The 24,400-nt window shown below is 29.7% G+C and overlaps 1 protein-coding gene across 1 annotated transcript in view; it reads left to right on the plus strand.

Moving 5' to 3' along the window:
• LOC136989066 (E3 ubiquitin-protein ligase RNF13-like) overlaps positions 1 to 24,400 on the plus strand; it is an 87,797-nt gene that overhangs the window by 55,876 nt on the left and 7,521 nt on the right. Inside the window, exons 7-9 of the mRNA XM_067287157.1 lie at positions 11,459 to 11,564; positions 18,029 to 18,122; positions 19,359 to 19,442. Coding sequence (XP_067143258.1) covers positions 11,459 to 11,564; positions 18,029 to 18,122; positions 19,359 to 19,442 — 284 coding nt within the window. The remainder of the gene's footprint in view (positions 1 to 11,458; positions 11,565 to 18,028; positions 18,123 to 19,358; positions 19,443 to 24,400) is intronic.

Here is a 24,400-nt window from a genome sequence, read left to right on the forward strand (position 1 = left end):
CTTGGGTTATACTTGTATGTTTTCAGTGCTTTTTTCATTTTATTTTTGGTGTGTTTGGTTATCCATCAATATTACAAATAACAGTTTATATTATCAATGAATCAATATATTATAGTGTTTGTTATTTGTTGATTTTTAACAATTTCTTCCTGCAATTTTTCTTCATTGACAGCTTTTGGATGTCCATACATTTTGTATTCTTTATAAAGCCACACCAACTGTTGTATGAGATCAGGATATTTTCCAGCAATTATAATTTTAATTAATAATTAATTTTTCCTTGAGGGAAGTGTTGGGCCCCATCTCATATTAAATTTAATAATTATAATAATAATAATCATTTATTAGTCATATTAGGCAATAGCCTGTTATTACAGGGAGTTATAACATAAAATGAACATTGATCATAGTCATAATTATAACATATTCAGTTTTTATCAGTTAGTATTATTACATACAATGTTCGGATCAATTCAAATTCTTTCACCCTTTTAAGGATTGATTACAAATTTTCTTTTTACAAGGTTTTTGTATAATTATGTAATTTGTAAATCATAGCAGTATTTGCATCTTGGAAGAAACGATACATTTGATTTTCTTCTGTGATGAAATTTAATTGGTTTAAATCCATTTTAATTCTTAGTTCATAGCCTTTTTTACATCCACAGAAAACGTGATACTTAGTGAATAATTCTTGACATCTTGGACAGCTACTTTTGGAAATTTCATAGATTCTATTATTAATCATAACCATATTGCTATTTAATCTCAGTTGAATGAAAAAGTTCTTGACTGTAAATGACATATTAGATAACACAGTTATTATTGAAGGGGTAATTTAGCAATATTTAATACCATTTAGGCTCTCTTCTCTTATGTATTTCTTTGATATCTTGAGTTAATGAGATTTCTAATGCATTATGTATTAGTTGTTTCCTTATAAAGTTGCTAATTTCTGAATTTTCTAGTAATGGAGCTATAGAAACTCCGTATTCATTGATTATATTCTTCATTTGACTAATCCAGGTGTTTTTTTGAGGTTTTTGACACATTTTTTTATACAGCAAATATAATAGTTTTGTTGGAAGGTTGTCATTGTCTTTGATCTTATATAGAAAATTAACAAATCTTTTGACAAAGAAAGGAGCTAATCTAAATCTGTTGAGTTCAACTCTAAGAGTGTAACCAGCAATATTGTATTCCAATGTAAAAATTTTTCAAATAAATTTATTTTGAATGGATTCAAGTTTCTTATAATTTGTTAGACTCCAAATTGGTGAGGCGTAGGATATTGCATTAAAAATTATAGAGGTAAACAGTCTAAAATGACTAAATATATTTTTAAGCTTAATATGTGTACAAAGTTTCACCATGTTATTAATCAGACAATTTGATTTGTGAACGACTTTTTTATATTGCTTTTCAAAAGTTATTGTGGGGGTCAGTATAATTCCCAAAAATTTTCTCTTGTACTATCTCTAATTGTACTTTGTTCATCAAGAATGATGTGCTTTTTTTTTGAAAGTTTGGATCCATTATGAAATATCATGACTGAGGATTTTCTTGGATTGATGCTTAATTTTAATGTATCAAAATACTTTTGTATATTTCTAATATTTCTTCGAAGACCTGCTGCTATGGGTGCGACTAGTACAATATCCGCATATGCTGTAGAGTGGATTACTTGGCCATCTATATAAAATCCATCATCATCATTCTCAGAACATTCATTTATGTCTGCTAGGAAATAGTTAAAAAGATGTGGAGAACAAGGGTCACCTTGAAGACCTCTATTCACTTGTAATTCTGGCCATTTCTTGTCAAATTGTTTAATGATTACTTCATAGTGTCCGAACAATTGATCGATTATTCTAATCATACATGTATCTGCTCCATTTTTGCTTAACTTCTCTAGTAATACTGCAATATCCACTGAGTCATATGCTTTTTCAATGTCCAAAAACAATGCAAAGACTTTTTGTTTTTTTTTATATAATTGTAATTGAATTAGTGTCGTCAATGAAAATAATGCAATTTGGGTGCCTCCGTTTTTTTGTGAAGGCAAACTGTGTATAATTGAGTAATTTATTATTCTTTGTCCACTCGTTAAACTTTTCTGTTAGTACTGCTATAAACAGTTTGCGAAACCCAGACAAAAGAGCGATAGGTTGATAGTTGGCTGGACAGCTTTTTTCACCTTTTTTAAATATCATTTGGAAGATGATTTTGTTCCAATCTCTAGGTATTTTACCCGTATTATAGAAGTTATTTTATAGATTACCCCAGAGGTTCCCAATCTTTTTCAGTTTGCGGCTCCCTAAATAATTGGATTTTTTCGCGGCGCCCTTAATACATCAGATTTTTTTCTAAATTTTTGACTTTCTTGAAAAATTGGAAAACTTTCCTTTTCAAAAGCGATTATCCATTTAACAGCGAAAAATTAAAAACAGATACTTACTATTTTCTTTGGGATAATATAAAATATAATTTCAACTGTTTTGGTAATATCTATATTGAGACTGGACAACCACCATGTGGTTAGGTTAGTTGAAAAATAAATTAAACACGAATTTTAAATTCACAAACAATTTATTGAACGTTTATTGTTGATTAACATTATTAAAATTATTAATGGGATGGATGGGTTCGATGTTCACTACACAACTTCTCAAATCTCGGAATAAAATTGGATATGGCGACCCTCATTTCGTGTTCAACGTTAATTTTCGAGCAATATTTACTTTTTATTACTGCAACTGCCGAAAACGCAGCTTTGCACAAATAGGATGTTGCAAACGGAATTAATATTCGTAGAGCTTTACCACTAAGCAGTGGATATTCCTCTTTTACTGATATCCAAAAATCAGAAGTTCCATGCTACCAAATTTTAACTTTAAAGTATTATCGCAAGACAAGTCAATAAGAGATTCTTCTTCTAAAGAAGTAAATTCAGATGGAGTCTTGGCTCTAAATGGGTCTTGAATCCATGTAAATTTATCAATATCTGCTTCAAAGTATTTTTCGAACTTTTTTATAAGCTCTGATAGGTGATCAACAAAAATGGATTTTATATTGCAAGACAAATTAATTTCATTGGAGGTTACAAACTGGTGCAACAAGGGAAAACAATCACTGATACACTCTTTATTAATTTTTATTTTCCATAGCTGTAATTTTTTTCTGAAAGCTGAAATCTTTTCTGTTTGCTTTAAAATGTGCATATTGCGTCCTTGTAAGGAGAGATTCAACGATTCAACTTTTCAAAAATATCACATAGGTATGCGAGTTTAATCAAAAAGTCTGTTTCCACAAAGTGTTTGGCATACTCATGTTTTTCTTCTTCAAGGAAAGTGTATATTTCTTGCCGTAATTGGAACGTACGAGACACTACACCCCCGCAAGAGAGCCATCGTGAGTGGCAGTAGTACAACAAAGATGTGTATTCGGCTCCCATATCTTCACACATTTTTTAAAAAAATCTTGCCTTCAGTGGCCGAATTTTTATATAGTTTACTATATTTACTACACGTTCTAAAACTATATTTAGTGGAGGACTCATATACTTTGATGCAAGTGCTTCTCTGTGAATGATGCAATGGGTCCAAACTGAATCTGGAGCTTTGTTTCGAATAAGTGCCTGCAATCCTCCATAAGAGCCGGACATTGAACGACCACCGTCAGTACAAACACCAACGCACTTTGTCCATTCTAAATTATTTTCAACCATAAATATATTCAGGATCTCGAACAAATTCTGAGCCTTTGTACTTCCAGTAAAACTTTTACAAAAGAGAAGGTCCTCAACGATTGAATTACCATCTAAGAACTGTATGTAACAAATCAAGTGTGCGTCCTTATTATTATCTGTGGCCTCATCGAGTTGCAATCCAAATTCACTTCCTTTTAATTTTTCAATTAATTGTATTTTGAGATCCTCTCCCATGTGCTGAATTCTGCGACTAATGGTATTGTTAGACAAAGGGACTTTTGAAAGCAGTTTTCCCGCCAACTCGCCAATCATAATGTTCGCTAAATCTACAGCAGCCAGTAGAATGAGTTGCTCTGCGATGGTTTGGGTCTTTTTACACTTAGCAACTCTATTTGCAACTTTGTATGATGCTAGCAAAGCATTATTTGGTATTGACATATGTTTAAAAATGCTGCCTTTTTGTTGTTTTAATTCAATTAACTTTTTGGTAAAAAAGTCGCGAGGTCTACCAACAAAGTTAGAATGGTTGGTTTCTAAATGTCGTTTTAACTTACTTGGAAGCATACATTCTGGTGCCAAAACTTTCATACACAACACACACTGTGGTCTCTTCTTATCATTTGCATTTATTGATGTAAAGCCAAAATCCAAATAACTGTCGTCATATTTACGACGTTTTCACCTCTTGAAACCCTTGCCACTTGTTTCTGGAACATCCTCTCTAGATTCAGCACTATCTTTATTATTCGAGTTTAATAAGAATTGTCCATTTTTAGGGTGATCAGAAAAATAACTTTTGAAAGTTAACTTAACCACCACACTATTAAGTTAGTCGTTAGTCCAACAAACAAAAACTAATGCGAACACTAAGATGGTGACAATGAATGAACAGAAATCCAACTTGCTGCTCTGCTACCCACGCTTAGCGGCTAGCTCCACACCCAAGCTTTAGTGACTAAACCACTAAAGCATGGGTGGGGAAAGAAAACAATGAAAGACTCGAAAGTTGCTAAATTCTTGGAATTTTGTCAGCATACACGATTGTTGGCGCAAAAATTCAAGAATTGGAAATTCCAAGAAAATTGCCGACTTGTTTAATTGAATATTTCGCAGCGCCCTTATGACGGCATCTCGGCGCCCCGGGGAGCCGCGGCGCACACTTTGGGAATCACCGGATTAGCCAATAGATGAATTCCTTCGATAAAAAAGTTTTTGATTATTGCATTGGTGATGGAATTGGCACCTGGAGTCATTCTCTCTCTCATTTTATTGATACACCTGTGTAAATTTTCTTCATTAAATATTTCTGTTAGTGGTTCAATTGTAACAGTTAAGTGTGGTATTCTCTGCACATTGCATTTTATCTTTGTAGGAAATGGAAAATTCCTCAAAGTATTGTTGCCAATTATCATACGTTACATAGCATTTAGGCTCTGGAGTTTGTGTTTTATTTCTGACTTGTTTAATGATATTCCAAAATTTTTTTGTATTTTTAGCTTTTAATAATTGATCACTCATCTCAGAATAATACTTTTTCTTTTTGGCTTTAATTAGGTTTTGATATATTTTTTTGTTTCTTATATATTCTTTCAGCGTTGACTCAGAGTTCATTTTTCTAAAATATTGTAAGCTACGTTGTTTTTTAATCTTATGTAAGTAACAACTCTTATCAAACCAAATTTGTTTGGGATGTGTTCTATTAATGTTACAAGAGGTTTTGTATCAAAATTGGTCAATTATGTTTACTAATTTATCATATTTCTGCACAGCCGTTATATTATTTTCTTTATATTGTATCATCAACAATTGATTGTTGAATTCATTTTTGAATTTTTTCAGATTAAAACTTCTTCTCGCCTCTCTTCTATAGGTTTGATTATTTTTTTGAATTTGTTCTTCCCTGTTGTCGTACGGGGCTCCAATAAGTTCTAGTTGTACAGGGAAGTGGTCTGACTTATCGAAATTCAAGACTCTAAATTCCTTAATCTTATTTAGGGCAGTTTCCGAACAAATTATATAGTCAATCACAGATTTGCCTAAATTAGACAGGTAGGTATGTTCCGCAGGATAGTCGCTTGGGAGTCATCCATTCAAAATATATAGATTATTATCTTGTACAAATTCTAGTAATGATTTTTCTCCTAAGTTACTTTATCTTTAGACATTCTTATATTATCAATAATTCCATTGTTATTTTTGTTTTTTGTATCCATTGCTTCACCTATTTGACTATTAACATTGCCCCCAATTATCCACAAATCTGTAATATTAGTTCTCTATTATCTTATTTTGAATTTCTACTAAGAGTCTCTTTTTATCGGAGTTTGGTGGGAGGTATATGAGTATAATTCCTATACGTGTTTCTCTCCAGCATGAACTTACCGTATTTTACGGACTATAAGACGCTACAGACTATAAGACGCACTTTAATTTTTAAGCATTTTTTTTTTTTTAATACATATAAAATACATATAAGATGCTACGGACTATAAGACGCACCTGAATTTTGAAGGCAATTTTTTGAAGAAAAAAATGCGTCTTATAGTCCATAAAATATGGTAAATATTAACAGAGTTCTAATTCAGCTAGGATGTAATTGTTATTAGCAATCCAAAATCTCAATTTACCTAGATTTTTATTAATTAACAATAAGAGTCCTCCAAAGGGTCGACCGAATTTGCTACTTCTTTGACCTTTACTTTCCAATACTAAGAAGGTTCGTTCTAAATATGTTATATCTTCTATTTTTAGCTGGATCAACCAAGTTTCAGACAAACCAATAACTGTATTGGAATTCAAATATCTATAAAATGTATCTGTGTATAGCTTTCTTTGGATACCTTGTATATTTCAGAATCCAAAACGAATTTTGGAATTGTCTTTTTGTATATTCACCTTCTTCTAATGGTAGTCCAACTACTAAGTTTGTCAGCTCTATTCTATATCCTTGTTGGTTATTATTTTCTAGTATTTCTAGATTTATAGAATCTTCTGTTCAATTATTTGTGGAAATGAAGGATTTTTTGACATATTTATTTAATTGACCCTTTAATTTAGACCTAAAAAACCCCTTACATGTATTGCTTTTTGTAAGTGGAGATCGTATGTATAGATATTCTCTTCCTTTATATAATAATCATCCCTCGTTATTATTTTAATGCCTTTGGCTTTTTCTTGTTGGAATATTGGTATCAAATTTTTTCTCCTCGATCTTCTACAGTGATCTATTTTGAATATAATTTTTTTATGTTCATTTAAATTGATTTTTGCTCTCTCAGACCAGAATTCTTTAAGTATTAAATTTCTATCATATGTTGAGGATAGAACTATTTTCACCATAGGCTTGTATTCATTATTAGTTAGTTTAATTATACTATCTGTTGGACTATTTGTTATCCCTAGTTCTCTTGTTATAAATAGTTTGATTTCTTTCAGATATTCCGAAGTTTCAAACGGAAAATTAATAATTACTATATTTTTGTTCGTTTTTTCATTTAATAATTGATCTATTTCAAATTCTAGCTCACCTTTTGTGTGGGAATTATCCTTAGTTATTGAATCCATTTCTTCCAATTTTTGTGCAATTCTTTTGGATTCCAATTGGTAAACTCTGTTTTCTTCTTTCAGAACTTCTGATTTGATATTTTGTAATTTGGTGTTTAATTGATTGAATTTTTCTTGAATCAAATCATATATGGATTTCAGCAAATATTTTTGTTCTTCTGCTGTTGGAATGTCTGCTCCTCGTGCGGTATGAAAGTAGTCTTGTATTTTTGGAGTTCTCCCATCGTTTAATTCCTCTCTATCATACTCCTGTTCTTCAAGCAGAATTTCTTGACTGGAATTAATTCCAGATATACTTATTTTTTCTATAGCTTTAGGAATGACATTGCGCAGCCTCCCACGCCCCTTCTTTTGCATATCTGTGTGGCCACCACGTTGAGGAGATCTAGACAAAGGTCCTGGGTTAGGTTCTATACCAGAAATAAGCAATAGGTATAATATTACTAGCAGAGAAAGACATTTTTTATACTTCCACTTCAATTGAGGTAGCATTTTCCCCCGAGAGCAAATTATTATCACACAGTGTTGTACTAACTCTTCTCTTGAGATTATCATGCCAACACCTTCGACAGTCGAGACACTCCCCTCTTAATTAAATAATTTTAGAATATTTTGGAAGAAAAGAATTGGCCTGGAGTGGAGCTTGAACTTGCAACTCCTGCTTGCCATGCATATGCATTGCAAATTACAATACCCAGACCTCCAGTCTGATCTCTTCCAGGTATATTTAACTATGATATAACCATCATCAGTTACCTGTGGTGCTGACTGGGGATGCATCGAGTGTCCACGTCCTGTAAACTCACACACAAGACACTCAACTAGCTATCAAATACCCCAGTGTGTGTGTGTGTGTGTATATATATATATATATATATACACACACATATATAAACATCTCTCAAAACCAGATTCATTAGTATAAAGTCACACCAATTGCTGTATAAGATCAAGTTATTTTCCGGAAATTAAAATTTTAATTTCTAATTCTCCAGGTCGATTCTTTTCTTCCAGAATATTCTAAAGTTATTTAATTAAATTATAATTATTAAGTTCAATATGAGATGGTGCCTAGCTCCTCTCTGGGACAAATTAATTAGTAATTAAAATTTTAATTGCAGGAAAATAACTTGGATCTTATACAACAGTTGTTGGTGTGACTTTATACTAATGAATTGAGTTTTGAGAGATGTTTATATTTATATCCTTTAGTTCAAAATTTCCTGAAAGGGAAATGTGATTTAAGAAAGTTCCTGAACAGAACTTTTCTTAAATCACATTTGACATGTTTGAAGTTTAGGTTAACTTTCCCATATACATTATAAATATTCTTTACTGTGTGTATGGCATTAAAGTCTTTCTAAAACTTAGAAAGTATATTAGGCATATTATGCTTTATATCTGAAGACATTTCAAATTGATTTTATTCAAACAAAATGTGAATTAAAAAGTTTAAAATAAGCTTCTAATCAAAGATTACAATCTCACATTAGCAGTAATGTGTTAAATTTTACAACTGTTATAATTAAATCACACATCTCTGTTAAGTAATGTAATCTGTAAAAAATAAGGGAAAACTTTCTGTTCAACCCATTATCATCTTATTAACTATGGCATTGTAGAAGTGTGTGGAAGCAACAAAGTCTAAGGTAAGAGAAATGTTATGATAATGTGACAATGCTGAAGCACCCCTATGCTTTGGCACCACGGACCGAAGGGTCGACGCTGCATTTGCAATGACTAGTTTGTCAAGACTGACACCACTGTGTCTTTAAGGACAGACACAGAAACCTTGATGCCCACTAATTTCTTTTTTTGTGTGCGAGCGGTTGCATTGTAGGCACTCCAATTCAGGATGGAGATACCTGAGAGACAACTGGAAGAAGTGCACGCTACTACGAATTTAACAATTAACAATACTCGTTCATTTATCTAGACTAGTTACGAAGTTATATACAGACGTCAGTTAGATGCTTAACATAGTTAAGCATCTAACTGACGTCTAATTTTATATATAATTTAATTTTAAAGCATCTAATTTTAAATATTAAGTACAGTCCCTAATTGAGAGAGAGTTTACAATCGTTTGCACAATGGTAAATACCTTAGTAGAAGCTGATCCCTTTTCGGAATTCCAGAATTAGCAGATTGTTGACTGGTCCACCAGGTGGTTCGGAAGAAGTTTCGGTGACTCGAAGGGGGTGGAATTCATTATTCGTCTTGAGAGGGCAGAGGATCAGCAATGGCTTGAGCAGTATCCAAAACAGGATTGGGCACGAACACCAGTTTAAAGGACTATCGATGATGGCAAACTGTCGTGACAATGAACTCCCTCCTTTTTTGGGAGGGTCTTGAGGGTTTTTTCCATGACTTCATTAGGAATCATCACACAACTGTTCAATGTTGAATTTCAATCATCGGTTCAGGATGACACATTCTATGGGTCACCTCAAACAAGGAACAAAGTCCATGGGAAAAGTTTTAATCATATTTCAATGATTTTTCTCTCAAAAATTTTTGAATAGAATTTTTTCTCAAGTTCGGCTCTCACAATATCAATGATTTAGATGAAAAGGAAGTTATCACAAAGCATGAAAGAAGTACAGTACACGTGCTTAAGATGCTAAAATCAACAGTGTGCGACCAGTAAATGCAATTTTTAGCTCATTATGCAGTATTTACATATTGTTTTCTGTTTTATTTTATTATTAGTGCATTTAATTGTCATTTCTACTTGAAATTATGTGTATTTGCTGTTTTAAGTTTATCAAAATGAGTATTATTTAGAGTCTGGGAAGGGATTAATTGACTTATCATTATTTCTAATGGGAAAAATTGATTTAGACTTTGAATGATTCAGAGTTCAAACAGTCTCCTATAATGAATTAAATCTGAAGTACGTGGCACCACTGTACTAGTGCCACTGTCATTCATCATGCAGAGGAATAGCATTTGTTGTCTATTTTGAACTTCTGATCACAGTAGTGAAAATTGTAGCAACTCCCTATGCTGTGTAAATTTTAAAGGCTTTCATTTCTTCTACCGTAAAACCTGCCCAGCATGGCAATGTGAAAAGGAGATACAATAAATAAAAACAACACAAAACATAGTCTATGTAGAACAAGGCCAATTGTTCCTTCATTACAGTCAAAAAAATACTTACGTGCTTCCATTGTTAAAGCTACTACAACAGTTGGTAATCAAACTGAAATATCTGTGCCTCCAAGCAATTCCTTTACCTATTAAGTTAAAAGCCAGTCTCAAAAGGAATAAAGAATAATAAAATTAAACTAGTCTTGTCTTCTAATTCTGTTTTTTCCAAGAAGGAAAGGGCAATGCCATTCTTTAAATTTAAATTCAAATTTTATTTTAGGTTTTAATTTTTTAAATTTTTATGCTTTGTAAACTTTCATTGTTGGTTATTGTTATGTTTAACGTATAGGGTATAAAAAATGAACTAAGGAAAAGAAACGTAAACATATTTCTTGTCTTTATGGATACAGGCTCCAAAATTCATAAGAAACTTCAGCACATAGTGGAATTTGGTCTGACATGTATCTGTTGTGTACTCAGTCACACTGCAATGTTTTGTGCCATGCAAATTTGATGCCATACAGCCTTGAAAAATGGATATTTATGATCTAAAAATGTTACACAAATAACAACAGTCTGAAGAGCATTCTGCACGAAGTATAGGGGAAAGTAGAATCAAATTGATCTCATGACAGCAACCAAAGCTGAAATACAGGTTTACAATGATGTATTTGCTTCTGTGATTAACAATTTTGCAGTTTGTCTTAATCATGTGATTAACTGTGAGGGAACACGGTTAATTGTACCATGTCATAAATTCTTTGAGTTGTATAATTTGCTTTTTGAATGTGTGTATATCTGCTATCATTTGGGTGTTTAAAAAAAAACTTTTGTTTTGTTATTGGTAACTTTTTGACTGTATTTATGTCAACCCTGTTGTTATATTTTATTCAGCAATTTTATTATCTGACTTTATTTATCTTTATTTGTAATTTCTAGTATGATCAAAATATTTTTTAATGAAAGTTTTCATTTGTTTGTTTAATGTTCAATTTGAAAAAAGTAATGTTGGCTATTTTATATCACTGTTTATTTCTATAGCAATTTTTATTTTGTTTATATTATTATAATCAAAATTATGATTATTTTTAGATACTATCTACATATAATTCCTGAAGAAGCTTTTAACATTTTAGAATATATCATTCCGTTTGGAATTGCCACTGGAATTTGTGTTTTCATATTTTTATTAATTATGGTATGTTAATTTTCAGTATTTTACTTTTATAATACCATAATTTAATATTTAAATTTCTTTTTTTAATTTTAAAAAGAGAGAAAATTTGTACTATATTTTATAAATTATATAAATCTGTTTTATACTCTAAGTAACTTTAAGTCTTATTACATGTAAAGAAAATAGGTGGGAAATGTTTTTAAATTAAGATTTTGAATAATGAAAACAACTCCAAATTTTTAAAATAACAAAAGTCTACAAAAGTATTTTTTTAATGGAGAGTAGAGTTACTCTCCATTAAAAAAAATAGGGTAGTAAGGAGTGCAATGGTCTTAATTTGTACAGCATTTGGATGTTGTACAAATTAAACAAAATTAAATGACTTGGCTATAACTGATTCACTTGTGTATTACCTGACAAGGAGCTTAATTTTCAGTGAACGTTTAAGAGAAACTGTTGTTCAATTTAAGTGAACTCCAGTAAAGCAGATTTTTGTTATTAAGTTTTTGATTGAAAAATTGCACATAATTCTTATAACTGGCTTTACTGTATTCTGTTAAGTGCTAATTACAATATAAACTTGAATATGAATTATGTTTGGAAATATTTTTAAAGGAATAAATGAAATTTTAAGCTTTTATAATTATCTGTTTTTGATTATTTATAATGTTTATGATAATGTCTCATGGAATTATTATATGAATTTTTTAAAAAATTATTTGAGGAAGGGTGAAATTAAAATGACTATCATCTACTGTATGACAGCAATTCTTAAATTATCATCTGTAGACCCTCGGTTTTCTGAGAATATAGTTTTACAAACGTTTTTTCAACGTCATTAAAATCTCAAAAAGAAATATGTACATAAAAATTAAAAATATTATTCCTGTTTATGTTAAAAATATTTATTTTTTTGTTTAATAAAATATTAACTAAAAATCTAAAAAAGGTAAATATAGGAACTACCAAAATCTGTCATTGTAAAGGAGTCTGTTTTAGTTCATAAAGTTTAAGAATTGTTGATCTATAGTGTTAAAGACTAGAATAATGTAATTATATAAAATATATCATTTAATATATAATATCATAATTTAATCTAAAGTGATCAATTAGAGCAGGGATCTCCAACCTTTGGCCCATGAACCAAATACAGCTTCCTGACACATTTATTCAGCCCACATAGCTTTTTTTGATTGCTGCTAGGGTTTCTTATTTCCTGGGAAATTTGCCTTCAGCAGGATTATGGGAAAAATAATTTCTTTTTCTGGGATCCTGGGAAATTCCAGGATGAAATGATAAAATAGAATTTCATGTGAATAAAAAATATCTTACAGGAATATCATAAATTTGAATAATTTAATTTGCTTTCTAGTAAGTAACTAAAAGTTTAGGGCTAATCTCACCCATATGGACGTGTTAGGCTCAATTAATTTACGTTCTCCTACATTATAAGATGAAAGTAAAATAAAGCGTTTCATTGCAAGTTTTAATGAACATAATAATGATTACGAAAAAAATACTATTTTATTTCTAAAGATGAAATAAAAAATATATACTTATTCCATTAATTTAATGAGAAAAAAGACAACTACAGTAATACCCCAAACTTATGTGATAGATGGGACCGAGTGATAACCGCGTAAGTCAGGGTATAACTTCGCATATAAATACATACAAATTATTTTTAATTGGGGCCGGAGACTAAAGAAAACAAATTTAGAAAAAAATGTTTAATAAAATCTTAGATAATATTGTTTCCATCTCAGCGATAATACCGTGACATTTATGAATGATGCTTGAATTTAAAGAATGAGCATTTTTCACAGCATTGAGAATTTTTTCTTTACCTTTTATAATTGTTCTGATGGTTGATTCCAGTAGATCAAACTTCTTTGCCAATTCACAAATTTTTATTTTTGTATCAAAGTCTTTAATAATGTTAAACTTTATCTTTGGAATGTAAAGTTTTCTTTTGTTTGATGCAGAAGAATCAGTTCTACTTCGTTTGGATGACACAATAGAGTCTCTCAAGTCTCTGTAGGTATAACAAACACAGAAATAAATAACACAAAATAAATTGTCGATTCTGCACAACACGTCCAAACATGTAAGCTGAACAATAGTGTGGGGGGAGTGAGAAATCAAGAGTTGTGTGGCGCTCAAACAAAAGACGAATTGTCGGGATTTGAAAACTGGGTTCGCATAAGTCAAGATATTACTGTATTTTGAATTGAACAAAAAATACAAAAAAAATTATTTTCAGTTGAACATAAAAAATACCACTAAAAAATTTAAGAAGAAAAAAATCTCTCTCAAAAAAAATCTTATAAATTTTTATAATAAGACTTCAAAAAACAAAAATGTTTGATACTTTGACCACTTAATCTAGTTCTCGATTTGGTCACAAAAAGACCTGCAGCTGAAAATGCCCTTTCAGACTATTGAGGTGGGTGGAATGGTTTTCAAAGTTCTCAAAAGAAAAAATATTTTGAGATTTTATGTCTGTTTTTTTGAAGATTGCTAACTCAGTTTCTAACTGCTCTCCAGTTTATTGCTCTCTGCTCTTTTCATATTCTTGAACTCTTGGATGCTTCAAGATATGCATTTAGCTTGTCAGCTAAAGTCGTTTCATTCGGTAGTGTGATAGTTTGTGATTCTTGTACATATTTGAGTTCATTACCTTCACTAGAATCAGAAATAGCAGGTTCTCCAAAAAGTCAATCAAACATTTGTTTTGCTGATGAAATTATAATTGCCTCAGATTGTTGGAATGCATTGTCACTCTCAAACTACTTATATTTGTTTTCACCAGTGAGGTAAAGTAACAGTCTCATCAATTTTTCGTTTCTTCTCTCTTTTGTGCAGCAAACAAAATATGTACTTTTTTTAGAAAAAGCAGTGTTCAATTGTTTCAGTTCGTTCAAAACAAAAGAGATAATATCCTCTGCTGAAAGTAGAGTAGATTTTCTTCTACCTAGCTTTTCAACAGCTAGTTTTAAGGGTTCTAGCAATGCCACGATGTCATGAATTACATCAATGACTTGTTTTTCAAGGCTAAGAGTACTATTTTTATCTTCTTTGAGATCAATGAGAGCTTTCAACACAGATGATCTTATCTTGATATACCGTTCTAGCATAGCTAAAAGACTGTTCCATCTGGTTTTTGAATCCAACATTAAATGTAAGGGTTTTCCATGATCCTGTTTAACATATTGTTGTAACACATTATTCTTCACAGGTGACTTATGAAAGGTTTTAGCTATCTTTCTGACTTTATTGATGATTTGAGAGACATCAATTTCATACAATTCAGATGCTATATCTATTTCAAATAGATTTTCATTAGAGCGTTCATGTTCTGAAATAAAATTTTCAATCTCAATACCTTGAGTGAAATCTTCACTTTCATCAATGTTATATTCATTTCTTTGGTGATCTACTTCTGGCTGGTTTTCATCAATAAAGCGGATTGTAAGGTGGGTAGATGATTTCTGATACAAAGCATCACACACTGCTAAGTGGATTCCATGTGCATAACACAATTGGTGCTCACATTCTAATCTTCCCATTTTTTCATCACAGTTGCACCATCAGTTACACAAGCCATCACATGTTTTTCCAAAGAAATATGAAATTCAGCTAATTTTTCTTTGACCACATTAACAGCTACTTCAGCAGATAGAGAACCAGAAATCCTTACCATTCCAAAATTTTCCCTCCCCTATGTGTATATTAATATTCATATATCGGCAATTGTTTAGAGAGGAGTACTTGTCTAATGATATGCTAGATTTGTTCCTGAAGTTATTTTCTTTGCAATTTTAGAAATCAAACTTTCTTTTATCTGTATTGAGAGTGAACCAGATCCGTGACAGGAGTTGGATTTGTTGGCAAAGTATACCCTTTTTCTGCCAAAGATTGCCTGATATGTTCACTTTTTGCAATAGAATTAATAGCTATACCATCTAGCATAGACAACTTTGTAACTATTTCTTGCAAAGTATTCTCTCTTATTAAAAATGATAGATTTTGCTGAGAGGCTTTTCTCTTGTTACTACTGCATCCATGTTGTTCATTTTTATTATCAGAATCACTAGTAGAAGACTTGTTTATATTGTGCTTAGCATGCAGGTATCTGTTAAGACCACAAGTAGACCAACCTTTGTACTTTATCTCAGCTTTACACTCTTTACAGGTTGCTGATTGTTGTACTTTGTTTTTTAAAAAATGTTTTCAAACAAATGACTTTGACATTACAATGGTTTGATTTTATAAATTATATTAAAATAAATTGTTGTAAAATACAAGTAATTGACTAATAAAGGAATTTCAAATAATTACACTTACAGTTACAAATGATAGGATATAAATGGGAATGTAAGCTTTAACAAATTCCTTAACTTATAAATGCCAATTTGAAACTAAAGTCCAATGAGTGATATTTACTTCCAGCGAGTACTCTGCTGCTCAATGATGTGCAAACACAATACATACATATTACATAAACTAACAAACTTGTAAAACATAGGTAATAATATGCAGCATGAAACCTCAAAATTTCTCTCTTAGGTGAGTCTTCAAAATGCAACTTTTCATGTAATAAATGGTACAAAGAAAACCTAAAATGATAAATTATTATTGAAATGCAAGATTTCCCGGGAAAAAAATTTCCCTGGATTTTTTCTTGTAGGGAATAAATGGAGAGAATCCCAGGAAAATGGGATCCCGGGAAAGAAACCCTAATTGCCACATTTATTATCTGAACTAGTTTAAAACGTATAAACTTTTGAGAAGTCAAATGGAATTAATAGACCTTACTACAGATGATTTTTATAAAAACTAATTTAAAGAAAGGAGCTTACTAAATTTTTACAAATCTCTGCCATTTTAATTTTTAAGAAGTTTGCAGTGGGTTTTATTCTATTATTGCTCTTTAAGATGTTATATGTAAAACTTAAAAAGATAATAACTTGTTTAATTGTCAAGTAAAACATGCCAAACCTCATCAAACATGCAAGGAGCCATTTTCTTTTAATTTCTAAAATGTTTTTAAGAAGATTCAACTTATAATCCTCAGCAATCTCAGATATTCTAAAACAACACTTTTTGAAAAATTCTAATGGAGGAAATTTTTTATGGAATTTAAATACATATAAAAATATGAGAAATATTAAATCTGTTCTTTGTTTTTTCTCTATTAATTTTCAGTTACAGGGCCATCCTCCACTGAGAAATCCATTCCTATAAAGTTAATCTTCTAACTACTTTGTAAATTAAATATTTGGCATTTATAGAGTTATTTTCTGTTGTTACTTTCCACACTTAAGATAACTTGTCTGAATCCATCTCATCCACTATCTTGTTATCTAAGCCTACTGTATAAACATATACTTGTTCCATTATTTTTATATTCATTTTATCTTGCTTGTACATTAACCTAAGCTGTATTCAAATTACTGTCAAACTAGACTGGAATTCCTTCCTTGTTGGAGTTGTTTCTAACCTTCCTCTACTTACATCATTTCAGTTTCAATTGTTGATCCTATGTAATTCTTGTTTCTATTTCCATTCCTATCTATCGTTACTCTATAAACCAGTGTGTCAGATCAGGTATCATATCTTTCTCTCTTCTTAACATATCAAATATACTATTATTATTCATAAAAACTTTCCTCTCTCATAACCTCATCATAATCTTGTAAACTTATTATCTACCTTTAATTTTACACTAATTATTTACTTTTTCCCCTCTACCATTTCCATTCTTCTTTTACCTTCTCTTATGTCTTCTACAATTTTTGGTGGAATCTTTGGTCATGGAAAATTTCTAGTACTCTTAGCATATTAATTTCTAGTTCTAAATTTCTTACAAACTAATACTAGAGAATAAAATGTGTATCAAAAATGTTTTTAAGATTTAGGTATTTGGCTCCTTGAATTTGACATAGATGCAAATAATGTTTTCTTGAATATTAATACAGTAGAGTGTCATTAATCGGAATCAATTGGGGACTGGGGTTGTTCAGATTAGTGATTTGTTCCGATTACTGACTATGTACGAAAAAATACATTAACTTATCCGATGTTCAAATTTTTCTCCGTTGCGTGTTGCTTCGTGTTGAATTTTCGTCGATTTTAAGCCTAACGAAAATTTTTATAATAATAATCGAGGCTATCATATCGTTAAAAATTATTTCTGCATTTTGAACAAACAAAATAAATATATTGAAGAATATAAAAACATGAAAATTATACTTTAGAAGTAAACCTAGTATCAAAAACGTTCGATTCAGCACGACACAGTCCAACTGAAAATCGTTTCGATTACCGGGGTTCAGATTAACGACTCTACTGTAATTAATTCTATTAGAAAACCTGAAAGAAATAATCATTAATCTGATAATTAAAATAAATGAGATTATATTGATATAATTTAATAACTTGTATAATTTTTCTTTTATCAGAAAATTACAAATTTTTTTTAGATGATCAAGTTTCTTAGAGAACGTCGAAGAAACCAAAGGAACCGTCTCTCATCACAGCATTTAAAGCAGTTACCAGTAATTAAATTTAAGAAAGGTAATTTCAAAAAACTTCTAATAAAATTATCTAAATGCAATTATTGACAATTTCAAGGCATTTTTTTTTCTTTTATATGTGAATAATTTTATCTAACATATTTAACCACAAGCAATAAAGCTTCAACTTGAATTAGTCCTCTTTATCTTTATTCATATATTTATTATGTAAAGAATAATAGATATTATTTTATGTAAATTTATCACCTAAGTTTTTGAGCTAAGGTTTTATAAAATTTGTTTTGGTTGTTTTCAATTAAAATTTGATTTGGAATTTTTGAATAGTGTGCTTTCTCAACTCTGCACCTGATATGCAACAGCACTATGCAACATGGTGTGAAATGCAAGAGTATAATGGAAAGTACCATAAAAATTATTCAAAACAAGCATATTTTTGTAAAAATGAATTATCTTACAAAATAAAAATAAATGAAAATATTTTAACTTTATGAATTGATAACTTTTAATACAATGATTTAAATTATTGTTTGAGATCAAATAGATTCTTTGTTTGAACTTATAAAAATATTCAAAAATAGATTTATGTATATATCAGAAATCACTAACAAATATGATGTAAAGATATATTTTGAAAATTATATTTTACTGTAAACATCACAGTGGAATTAGTGCACCATATGCATATACTCAATGTAATGTGTGAAGATTCTTTTTTGCACTGGGGTAAATGTTAAAGTGAACATTCTAGGAGAATACAAATAGTTTTGTGTTATTGATGATATGAATTCTGTAATATTTATCATTTGTGATTTATTTAGTCATTATACAAAAATAAAAGTTGGAAAATTTATTTATTTATAATTGTTTAATTGACTTTAAATGTGTTGCAATGAATGTTAAATGGAGGCAGTGAATTTTTTATTTAATTTTGTTTATACAAATTCATTATAACCTAAAAAGATCTGATTCCTTCAGTAATGATATCCTCATTTTAAGCTAACATCACCAAGTGGATTTTTTTTTAATTTTAAACTTTCTTTAATCAATTTGATTTCATACTGAATAATTTTATTATTATTCAATAATTTAAATTCACATATATTGTTTAAATGATAGATAGATTTAGAAATTTTTTTTTCCCTCTTAAATACAGTATTAACTGTTTAAGTTCAGATAAATTCTTCAAATTTTCTTTGAAATTTATTTATTCAATATTTAATTTTAGTATTTTGTTAAAATATTTTTATATTAAATTTTAAAATATTTTCTTTAATAGGTGATCATCAATACGATACTTGTGCCATTTGTTTGGAAGAATATAATGAAGGAAACAAATTACGTGTTCTTCCTTGTTCACATGGTAATTATTGTTTCTTTTTATATAATAACCAAGGATCATCCATAAACCATATGTCCCAGTTTAGGGGAGGGAGGGTTATAAGAAAAGACTACAAAAAACTACATAGGAGAAGGGATGGGTAAGGTAAAACATTATATGCCTATAATTATTTTCATTGGGGGCACTCTACTCGTCATGGCGAACAGTGACTTTATGATTACACCCGATTTTGTAGGATATTATCTAGTTTATTTCGATTTTCTAGTTTTTGTTCGTACAATGTTTAACCCAAATGTCACTCAATTATTATTACTAATGCCTGGAATTGAACCGAATCTTGGACCTCACCAAAAACTCCAATGAAAAGAGGTAGACCTTCAATCAATTGTATTATGCAATCCTCACTTAATACAAAATCTTTAGAAGGTGAAAATAACTTGATTATAGATTACACTCAATTGCGTAGAGGGTAATTGGTGACTTCAGTAAGTGAAAACCTTACTTTAAATCCTGAGTCTGTAACTTCAAATCTGGAATCATTAGACCCTACAACTCTGGACGAAGATAGTTGAACTCATTACTTTAAATAATAAAAAAATACCAGTAGATAATCAGTTTTCTCTTGTTTGTAAAGAAATTAATACTATCCATAATGAAATAAGTGATTTTACGGGACAACTTCACTCTATTAAGGTCAGTATTGAAAAACTTGAATCCGAACTTACTAAACTAAGAATTGAGAAAGAGTTACTTCAATTTAAAATTGATGCACTGAATAATAAATTAAACAATAATAATCTAAAAATATATGATTACTCAAAACATTTTTCTGATGATGATAATGAGGATATACCAAATTTTTTGAATCATACATTAAAAATTCCATCCAAAATGGACGAAGACATAAAATTAATTTATAATATTCCCAATTCAAAAGTTAATATTAAATGTTTAACTTTAAAATTGGTTCAATTGCGTAATAATAATATGTTAGCCTTTGGGAAGCAAAAACAAAATAAATTATTGGGTCCTTGGCAAAATTTAAATATATCAGCTGATTTGGTTGCTGGTTCTCAAATGAGAAGAAAAGCTTTATTACCTTGTTAGGTTGATTTAAAGAGTATAATGTAAAAGTTAAACTACGAGATGATTTTCTTCTAATTAAACAGAAGAAAGTTACATATAGCTTTTTATTAAAACAATTGGTTTATGCAGAGGATTTTTTAGAATATACTTCATGAATAACTCAATTTGCTCTCGCTCTCTGGATATAATAAATAATGAAGTCGATAGTAATAAAATTTAGGCTAAACCTCAGTTTAAAATAATAAATTGGAATTGTAATGGTTTATTAAAAAAAATATTTAAATTTAATATTATCAATTATTATTATCTGTTAAAAGATCCTGATATAATGGGTTTAACGGAAACTTGGATGACCTTGATATATGATGGATTTTCTAAAAATAATAACAAATTTAATAAAATTTCAACACTGGCGCATAAACTGATTGGCCCAGACGTCCATTTGGTGGTTTAAGTTTACTTATTAAAAAAAAATTGATGAAATAAAGAATTTGCAGAAAACTGATAATTATATATCAGTCTTAATCCAAATTACTAATCCAGATTTGCAGTTCCTGGAAAAAAGGCTAATTGCTATTATATTAGTGTATATTCCATTGGATCAACTCTAGACTTTAAAGGAAATTTTCAAACTTAATGAAGAATGGATTAATCTTATTCCTTATGTTATAGTAATTGGAGATTTAAATGCTAGAATAGCCCAAAAAATGGATATGGAATATAAGAGTCCTAATTTATTGATTTAAAATACCCATAAATCAAAAGATAAAAAATATAACAAACTAGGAATTCAACTATTTGAATATATGGATCAACTACAACTTTATATATTGAATAGTAGAATAAAAAATGATTTCCAGTCCAAATTTACTTGCTTAACTAATACAGGATGCTCAACAATTGACTTAATAATATGTTCTGAGTTATTCACAGACTTATGCACAGAGATTCAGGTATTAAATTATGACCTCTCTGACCATTTTCTTATATGAATGTCTATCCAAATAGCAAAAAATCAACAAAATAAGAAGGAATCAATATCACATCAAATCATTATAATTTCCAACAATATCAACTTTTGATTGGTAAAAGAATTAAATATTTATTGAATTATGGTCCACCGGTGGGAATTGAAAGATATTTTCGATTTGAATTGGTAATTAAAGAATTTATACAAATATGTAATTCAAAATTTAATAGAATATTCAAATTTAAGAAGCCATGGTTTGATTTGGATTGTTATAAACTAAAAATGCAGAAGAATAAGGCTTTAATACAATTTAGAAAAAATTATTCAAATGAATCTCTTAAGTGTCATAAACAAAAAAAAAAAATATTTTAATTTATTAAAAGTTAAAAAGTCAAATTATTTTAAACTACAACAGGGAATGTTAATAAATAAAAATAACCAGCTATTTTGAACAACAATTCATAACTTGAAGAAAACTCACTCTGAACAACAACTAGATATAGATTTTTCTGTATGGTCTCACTATTTTAATAGATTTTCAGTCAGAAAACTTACCACTTAAAAATCAAACATCTCAGACAAATGATTTATTGGACCCATTATTTACTTATGACGAATTAGAATATTCAATCGAAAAAATTAAAATCAGCACCAGGACAGGATTTAATCATTAATAAATTTATAAAATTCTTACCTCCGTCTGGGAAGTATTTACTTCTTGATTTATTTAATTATTTTTGATTTTTTAATTTTCCTGCCATCATGGAATTCTGTTAAGTTAGTCTATTTCCTTTTTTATAAACCATTAATATCACCAGAAAATTATTGACCTATTGCACTTTTATCATCTATAAGAAAATGTTTCTCATCCATACTTGCAACATGTTTTCAAAAATCAACTATAAATCAAAAATTAAATTTATGTCAATTTGCATTTGTTAAATCTAAGGGCACCGAATTTGCCATATTCCTGTTAACCTCATTAATTCAAACTTGTCTAATAAAAAAACAAAGAAAAATTTATGCAGCATTTATCAATATAGCTAAGACCTTCGATTCCATATATGTTCCTGCCCTAGTTAATAAATTAAAAATTTTAGAGGCTGGTAATAAATTTGCAGATACTATTATGTATTTTTTTCATATAAAATCAATATTGCATATGGTGATCAATTACATCCTGAATTAATTATAAATAGAGGAATTTTACAAGTTGAGCCACTTTCACCATATCTGTTCAACTTTTATATTAATGATATTCACAAGTTGTTTTTAAATGATTCAGAAGGTATATACAGGGTGGGCCAACGAAAATGAAACTGCAGAGTGTTTGTTTGTCCAAGCAAATCGCTCGGACAGGTCGATTTTATTCTCGAGGGGACATCTTATGCAATAAAGTTTTTGCAAATCTGAATATTAACTAAACAAACATTTTTTTTGAAATAAATGTTTGTTTAGTTAATACAAAATAAATGAGTTTTTAAAATTTTTTGTTGTCTGTTGTATTCAGAATCGCAAAAACTTTATTGCAAAAGATGTCCCCTCGAGAATAAAATCGACCTGTCCGAGCGATTTGCTTGGACGAACACAAACACTCTGCCGTTTCGTTTTCGTTGGCCCACCCTGTATATACATAGTAGAACATTTCATTATATTTTATATGCTGATGATTTGGTTTTATTTGCTCCAATTATTAAAGTAACTCTACAACACAAGCTTATCAAAATTATCTCTGCACTCTGTGTGGAATTGTTCCTCATAGTTCCAAGTCCATTACGGTTCCTTTGGAATGGTTCCAACCAGAACTACCCATTTCTAATAGAAAGTTGACATTCAGTGGCTAGCTCTGCCGAGTGGCTTGTTTGACAACCAAGTTATCATACAAAAACTGGAGCAAAAAAAAGTTCAAAATTTTGTTTGTAAACTGAATTGTTCAAAAAGCAAAGCATTTGAAATCCGAGGTTTGACTGTATTATTAAATTAATTAAAAAGACCGGTAAATTCAGGCTGTTTGTTTTAGTTACAAATCAATTAGTGTGTGTGTATATACAGGACTGTGATCTGTTGTTATATGTGAAAAGATTAATAAATGTATTACATAATTTTTAAATTACTTAATTATTAAATAAAATGAGATAATTAATTTTTTATCTATTTATATTATTCATAAATAAATATAAACAATTAAGAGCAGGTAATGTAAAATATAATATAACACTTAAATATTAGTGATGTAACGAATAGTATATTCGGCCAGGAGCGTGGCCGAATGGCCGAATATTCGGCCAAACTATTCGGCTTGATTAATGCACGTACGAAAATTGGCGCGCAAACCGCATTATCGCGCACCCTCTTCTCTATTGGCCCGCTGTCACTACGATTTTTTCTTCCAGTAGCTCTAAATTATTTAAATTAATTAATTAAATTATAATTATTAAAGTTAATATGAGATGGAGCCTAACATCTACCTCTAGTCCCAAATTGGTTTATAATTTTTGTAATAGCCATAAATAGCCCGATATGATTCGGCAGTTGTTGGTATTTAAATGTAAGTTATAACTTTTAAGTTATTTTATTTGCAATCGATCTTTTTAACTTTTTAATTAAGCACTAAAATTTTGTTTTTACTACGTATTTGTATACTGAATAGTACCATAAGGATATACTTAAGTGGGGACATATGGTCTAGTTTCTCCCCAGTTGTGGAACAGTTCAAATATATTATTGGGGGGTTTCTATTTGTGAAGTTTTGTGATATTTTGTTACTATTGTTTTTGTCAATATTTTTAAAATTTAACATGATTTCAAATGTTATCTTTTGTATATAATGAGAAATACTCATTCTTTGCTTTATATATAAAATAAATTATATATTAGTTACTCATCTTCTAGAAATAGATAAATAATTCTTTCATTAAATACG

This window comes from Centruroides vittatus, unplaced genomic scaffold (assembly GCF_030686945.1).
Source record: "Centruroides vittatus isolate TY-2023 unplaced genomic scaffold, ASM3068694v2 scaffold_435, whole genome shotgun sequence".
NCBI lineage: Eukaryota > Metazoa > Arthropoda > Arachnida > Scorpiones > Buthidae > Centruroides > Centruroides vittatus.